The sequence below is a fragment of the Engraulis encrasicolus genome, chromosome 3 (genome assembly GCF_034702125.1).
Source record: "Engraulis encrasicolus isolate BLACKSEA-1 chromosome 3, IST_EnEncr_1.0, whole genome shotgun sequence".
NCBI lineage: Eukaryota > Metazoa > Chordata > Actinopteri > Clupeiformes > Engraulidae > Engraulis > Engraulis encrasicolus.
In genome coordinates, this window is record NC_085859.1 from 31397189 (window position 1) to 31404688 (window position 7500).

At 45.2% G+C, this 7500-nt stretch overlaps 1 protein-coding gene across 5 annotated transcripts in view; it reads right to left on the minus strand.

The window, feature by feature from the left end:
• adgrd1 (adhesion G protein-coupled receptor D1) overlaps positions 1–7500 on the minus strand; it is a 106325-nt gene that overhangs the window by 17539 nt on the left and 81286 nt on the right. For all 5 annotated transcript variants that reach the window (XM_063195217.1, XM_063195214.1, XM_063195216.1 and 2 more), the window contains 2 exons: positions 5862–5985; positions 315–418 (listed from right to left, as the gene is read on the minus strand). In XM_063195217.1, the coding sequence (XP_063051287.1) occupies positions 315–418; positions 5862–5985 (228 nt within the window). The remainder of the gene's footprint in view (positions 1–314; positions 419–5861; positions 5986–7500) is intronic.

Below are 7500 nucleotides of genomic sequence, written 5' to 3' on the forward strand. Positions count from 1 at the left end.
TAGGATTTTAGGCAAATCCCACCACTTAGAGGAATTTTATATATTCCACCCTGTTAAATCATTATTGCCTGAAAACGTCTGCATCCACAAAGAATCAAGATGGATTTCCTGACTAGAACGTACTTTTTGAAATCTGAAATGCACAGAAGTGCTTTTGAGAGAGAAAAACCCTGAAGCCCCTTGGCTCTGAGCCAAACCCCATGCACCCCATTTCATCCAAATCCTACAACGGGGGCTTCTCTGGGAGTCTCATATGGGAAACATATGGTTAACATCACATCGTGAATGTATGTATGTAGTTTATGTATACTCACGAAAGTATGGCGAAGGTCACCAGCGTAATGGCCAGACAGAAGATGGAGATGGAGCAGCCGATGTAGCTGATAGTAGAAAGCGCCACCTGGTGGGCTTTGGACAGCTGTGGAGACAGGAACAGGAAGAAACATATTAGTTGTCGGAGGTGACATTCCATTCCATTAACCTGACTCCCGTCCTCAACCTCTAATTGTGGCATGGCGCTTCGCTAACGCCCTGCCTCCGTAGACAAAACAAAGGTTCTCCACTGTCAGCCTCCACAACCGCTTTTGGGGGACTGTTCCCCATTCAACATCCCAATTTCAAATGAGAAAATGGCCTTTGAATTGTGCTTTTGTGAGATGGAATTAAACCTCTGTCGTCAATGATGCCTTGCGATGTCACAAGCACAAGGGGAGGATGGGATTTAACATTTCATTTTATTTTATAGTTCAATTACTGGCAATTGCCATATATAACACTGGAGCTTTGAGTCAGGTCTCAGCTGGCACCACCAGGCTCTCACCGTGCAACCAACGCACAGACCAACATCGACTTTAATGGTCCTTGTGAACGTGGGTGGAGTTGTTCTAAAACAAAATGCTAACATTGGTTATTCAATGCACGGCAGCTTGTGCACGAATGTGGTCCCAAATTCTGCTATTATATACTGGTGCAAATCTTTACTTCCTTGACTCCCTGAAATGGATGGATGGATAGATGGATGAAATGATTTTTGATATATAGGCCTGTAGAAAGACGTGACTACACGCAGATAAATGGAAGTACCAAAATTAGTACCTTTAGGGGGTACAGTTAACCTTAGCAGAGGGGCTTTTTGATGTCCAATAATAGACAACCAGGATGTCTAACAGTAAAAGTGATGCCAAATCTGTTATCTTTCATATGGCCAAAGATTACTAGCGGCGCCCCTGACCTCAGACAACCAATGGGAGATGCTGTGAGACACGCGGACGTTCCCACACTCCTCAAAACCCACAAACCCCAAAACACCAGTCATGACATTATTATTTATCACCGAAGAGTATTTAATAGACTCAACATGTTTATATCCTTCGATATGGGTCAGAAACCAGCACATGAAAGCTTACGCTCAACCAGAAACCCCAAACCAATGCATGTTTTTTGGTCTCATCACTGGGAAAAAAACAGACACATCCAGTTGGAGGAAATTAGTACTTAGTACTATTTATTCCTTCATGTTTCTTCTTCTTCTCCTTCTCCTTCTCCTTCTCCTTCTTCTTCTTCTTCTCCTTCTTCCTCTTCTTCTCCTTCTTCCTCTTCTTCTCCTTCTTCCTCTTCTTCTCCTTCTTCTTCTTCTTCTTCTTCTTCTTCTTCTTCTTCTTCTTCTTCTTCTTCTTCTTCTTCTTCTTCTTCTTCTTTAGTTAAGATGCTGCACACACATGCAGGAGGCAGTTTGTTTTTCTCTGTATGCAGCTATTTCTGGGGGCTTTCTGTGTGTAGGCTTTCACATTAACTCCCTAAGCGTGCCTTGTGATTAGAGAGTCAAGTTAAGTCAAGAGTCGAGAGAGTACCATATATCCGGGTTTTTCTTTTCTGGCATAAGCCCCAAAGTGGGACGTTCCCCGAAAAGATTTTACGGAGATGGAGCTACAGCCACTAATTAGAGCTGTATGATGGGAGAGAATAGCATCAAAAGGCCGGGACAGCGAGGCCATGATGTGACGTGACATGAGCGACCGACTGACCAATCCACTGGGTGACTGGCACTTACAGGGCTGTATGTTTCACACATTAAGTCAAAGGAACAGCCTTGGCACCACCTCTGTGTGGCACTGAACGGCGTAATAGTCAAAAAATTTCGGAGAATATTCTAGAACATTCTATTTATTCTACAGTCGCATCACATGTGATACAGTACATAAGCACTCGTGTTACATTTGTTATCTTTTCAGCTTCCTACATACATAGGCTATGCTATGTAAATATATTCAACCCACTCTTTTGCTACGGCTGTGAAACTGCATCAATTCATATACAGAGCTCTGCTGGCCTCACATGTGGCTTTTATTTTTAGAAGCGAAGTGGTCCCTGTTGTGAAAAAGTTGAGAAACATGGTGGTCGAATATTGTTCTATGATTCGTCTGTCAAAGTGCAGACAAATCGGGTCCAGAGAATGTCCTCCAAGAATGTATCTGTGGTTTTAAACGGTCTACAATTATCAACAACTGTGGGAACTAAGCTAAAAGAATGTAAGTTTGCAGATGCGGTCAGCGTCGTCTAGGCCCCAGCATTTCTCACAACGTATTCACCTCCACGGTCAACTGCCCATTCAGGAGATTGCAGACAGGGCCAGCGATGACTTCAGCAAAAGAAATCACAAAATGCCTCATCTCCCTCAAGCCTAGCCCAGTGCCTCGGACAACAAGCGTCTCCTCTGTGCACGGTTCAACAACAACACTGTGATTCCAATTAGTCCGGAATAAAATATCCAGATACACCATGGGAGCAATAAAGCACTTCAGTGCTGGAGTTGGAGCCCGCTCGCTGCATCGTGCCGAAGATTTACCGAGCTGTTTATGCAAACCCTCACTCCCAATACCTCCCCTCTCTGCAGCGGCCTTCCCCCCACTATGGTTTGCCTTGGAAACAAAGGCTGTTGTGTCAGTAAAATCTCCGTTTTGATAGCTACAGTTGTGGGGAGAGAGGTGTGGGGAGGGGAGGGGGGGGTGAAAGAAGTGGACTTCTAGGCAGAGAGCGAGGGAGAGAGCAGGGAGGAGAGCATTTCACAGTTCTGAGGTAGGTTGAACGGGTGACTTGAACGGTGCTCTGATGTTTTTACGGGTCGAGCCTAAAAGAAGAGGTCCACACCCCCCCTGATCTTGCTCTTTCACATCTGGTCTGTAAAAGAGGGAATCGGGACCAACTGGGTGCACACTGCTGAGCTGTCTGGCTGATCGAGCCAGAGAGATGAGAAGAGAAGAGGGACTCCCCTCCACACATAGGGAGCAGGGGGTCTACGCTCGCTTCAAACTTTATTGAGCACAAAACACTTTCAGGTGCCTTTGACTGACATGTTTTGTCAGAAAATACTTTGCTGTGTAAAACAGCCAAAATCTAGTATGCAGCTTGGCAGCCATGATATGAACACGTGAAGGAACATGGAGAAGGAAACCTAAGCTTTTTTTTTAAGTAATGTAAATGCGTGACTATAGTTACATATCCCAAATGTGTACATGTGTTGTTGATATCTTCCTTCTTCATTGGTTTATTCTCATTCTAAAACTATGGTATCGCAGCGTTTAAGTGTGACATCTTGGATATGACAAGACTCTTTTCACTTTAACTCTAAGCTCTTGTGAGGTTTTGTGAGTCCTGTCACTGTGTTGATTTATTTAATTGTGCATTTAACAAAGTAGGCTACTTAAAATCAGAACAGACTGCTTAAAATAATAAGAAAGAAGTGAAAAAATAAAAACCACTGGACAGCTAAAAGGAAACCACAGTGGGGAGTTAATATGAGGCTATCGTGGACGTTAATTTCAGCAACACTTAAGAGGAGTACAGGGGGGAGAGCTGCAAGTATGGCCTCTTTCCAGCTACAATAGGGAGACTTGGGTCAGTGTCCATCAACACACACACACACACGTGCATGCACGCACACATGCACGCACACATGCATGCCTCCAAACAAATCCCTCCGATTACTCCCTACAAAGGACCAGACCCCTCCTGACTAAAACTGGACTCGACCAGACCAGGGGTCCCCCACAAACCACCAGCGGAAAAGGCCCCGAGTCACCACCACATTAGCTAGCATTTTCACACGCTCAGCAACGTCCCCACCATCTGCCCGCACTGATGCTGTGAGTTGACCACGACTGAGAGGAGAGAGAGAGAGAGAGAGAGAGAGAGAGAGAGAGAGAGAGAGAGAGAGAGAGAGAGAGAGAGAGAGAGAGAGAGAGAGAGAGAGAGAGAGAGAGAGAGAGAGAGAGCACTGAACATCACTGGCCAAAACCTCAATGGAGAAGCTCCTGGGAACTGGCATAGAACATCAACACACAGAACAGCACACAGACCAGCGTCAGCCTCAGGAGGCTGATAACAAGGGAAGGACGTATGATTGTGTGGTGTGGTGCTGGCGCTGGGGGAGTACTGGTTTGACTTCCGGGTCATCTGTGGTGGTGTTGTATCATTCTGGGCTGTGTGTTGTTGCACACGGCTGAGGGAAATAAAACTGTTCTACATAGATGAACTGCATGTTCTCAACCATCCAATCAACCAAGACACAAAATTTAGAAAAATCAAAAGTGAAATGGTTGCATTTTGTCCATCAATATGATTGAGAATGTTACTGATACAAGCTGTAAACAGGACTGATTAGTAGTAACGAACTGGGTCAAACATCTGCTTAATTCCCCAAGCTGTGTGTTGTGGGGATGAGGGAATCTGGTTTGACCCCGGTGTCAAATGCGGTGGTGTTGTATCGTTCTGGGTTGAGTGTTTTAGTACACGGCTGGGAGGAATATTACTGTTCTACATGGCTCCCAACCATTCAATCAGCAAAACCAACTGAGACCAAGATGCCTGATTGTTCTACCCATTCCAAGAATTCTCATTGTTCATGTCCCATTGTTTCAGCGCCACCACCAAACCTCCAAACAGCTAAATGGCTGGGCCAATATTATGGCCTCTCTCTGTCAGTAAAATCCCAGAGATGTGCCTCTGGTCTCTGGTCTATTAAGTCAGCATCGCTTAGTGGTATAACTATGTAGATTCCTCTGTCTTGTCTTTCAACAACAACAGGACAGTAGACAGAACAAGACAGAATGTTTTGCATTTGCAGTTGAGACAGTCTCTCACAGACAGACAGAGACACAGACAGATGTATCAACACCAGAGATATACATACGCACACAAGAACGCACGCAGGCAAGCAAAAAACACACAGGCACTATGCATACAGTAGTTTGTGTGTACTGTATGTGTGTATGTGTGTGTGTGTGTGTGTGTGTGTGTGTGTGTGTGTGTGTGTGTGTGTGTGTGTGTGTGTGTGTGTGTGTGTGTGTGTGTGTGTATTGAGAGAGTGGCTTTGAGATTCCTTCAGTCAGGAAGTAGCTGGGTCATTATGTGTTTGTGAGCTCTGACTTTCTGAGTGTGTGTGTGTGTGTGTGTGTGTGTGTGTGTGTGTAAGTGGCTACAAAACATCCATGGTGGCACTTATCTATGGTAGCCTTGGACATGTTCATAAATTGTGTGTCAGAGGTTTGCAAATAGCTGGACTAAATAAGAAGAAAGCAAAACAGATAGCCAAGTATTGTTCAATATCTGCAGTTATAGCCAGTCTGCATATTTGGAGGAGATGCCACTTGTATCCCAGAATAGGCTTCAGGTCAGTATGATGTTTTAGGTATTTATGTAGAAGACACATTATTGCTACTTTAATATTGTTTGGGGCACTGTATTGTTTCTCAATAATTATTGGTCCTCCCAAGTAAAATAATCAAAATGTGTGTGTGTGTGTGTGTACGTGTGTGTGCGTGCGTGCGTACGTGCGTGCGTATCTTGGGTTTTCCATTCCTTACCTCCATGGGCACGACCTGCATGAGGATGGCAAAGTTGGTCAGGTGGTTGCACAGGCACACGGAGTAGGACAGGTTCCCGCCGGAGCGAACACATCCCTCATTGGACCAGATACCTTCTTTAGAGCTTTAAAACACACACAGATACACAGATACACAGACACACACACACACACACACACACACGCACGCACGCACGCACGCACCCACACACACACGCACACACACACACAGACACACACACAGACACACGCACACACACACGTAAACACAATGGGCCGTACACACAGGCAGTAGGTTTCTATCCACTGATAAATACAGATTTACCTTGCAGTGGTATTAGCACGCACGCACGCACACACACACACACACACACACACACACACACACACACACACACACACACACACACACACACACACACACACACACACACACATACAACAACATTAATAATTATAGAAGCATGACTACTATTTCCTAATGGTACAATACCAGCTGACATGTTAGACATACAGTATTTGTATGCATTAATAGTAAAAACATCTGTGTTGAGTTATGCAGATCATGGGTGAGAGGGCAGTCATGGGTGAGCGGTTAGGGCGTCAGACTTGCATCCCAGAGGTTGTCGGTTCGACTCCCGACCCGCCAGGTTGGTGGGGGGAGTAATCAACCAGTGCTCTCCCCCATCACTACACAGCGAAACAGAAATAACTCAATGCTCTACAGGCATAGGCACACATAGACACACAGACAAAGGCATGCACGCACGCACGCACGCATGCATGCCAGAAAACTGAAAACACAAGAAAAACACAACGGCACGTTATGAAAGTGTCAGCGCTCAAAACGCAGCCCCAGAAAAAAGTACATCACGTGCCTGACATTCCAGCATGGACAGACCTCTGAGAGGCAGGGAAAGACTTGGGGGTGGGGTGGGGGTATAAAAGATGGAGGAGGGGTGTGATTTGGGAACAGGGAAACGTCTCCCTTTCCAAATTAAATCCGCAGCATTCCGCCACACTCCGGCCTGATTTACAGCTGGAGAGAGGGGCGGCCGCAGATTTGGCTGCGGTCACAGTCACAGTCGCGAGACTCTTTTTCCCACTGGTGGTGGCTCAGGTTCTTATTATTGCCTTTCCCAGTGTCAGATATCTGAATTAATCAGCAAAAGATGTGCTCTGGCACTTTTTTGGGGGAGGAGGACTCACAGAGGAAGTCATAAATGACAAGCGTATTTAATGGGCAGATAAAAGTATATGTGCAGGTACATCTTGTCAAAACTTGGGAGCGAGAAAGGAATCTTGCACAAACAGATCACTTTGGAAATGGTGTGTAGATATATGAGTTCCGAGTTAGCCTTAATGGCCCGAGCACTTAAATCTTGCAGGAGATGACATTCTACAGTCGAATTCCACATTAATTCTTCAGTCATATACAGGTTAACGGAGGGAAAAATCAAAAGTGAAATGGTTTCTGTTTCATTGAGAATGGACTGATTACAAGTAATGAAATGAGTCAAATATCGGCTTACACCCATTTCAGTACTGAGACAGCATGAGTGGTTACAAATACCAGACACTCAACTCCAAAGCATAATGATCTCCTTAGACTGTGACTACCAAAGACAGCACTCTCATTT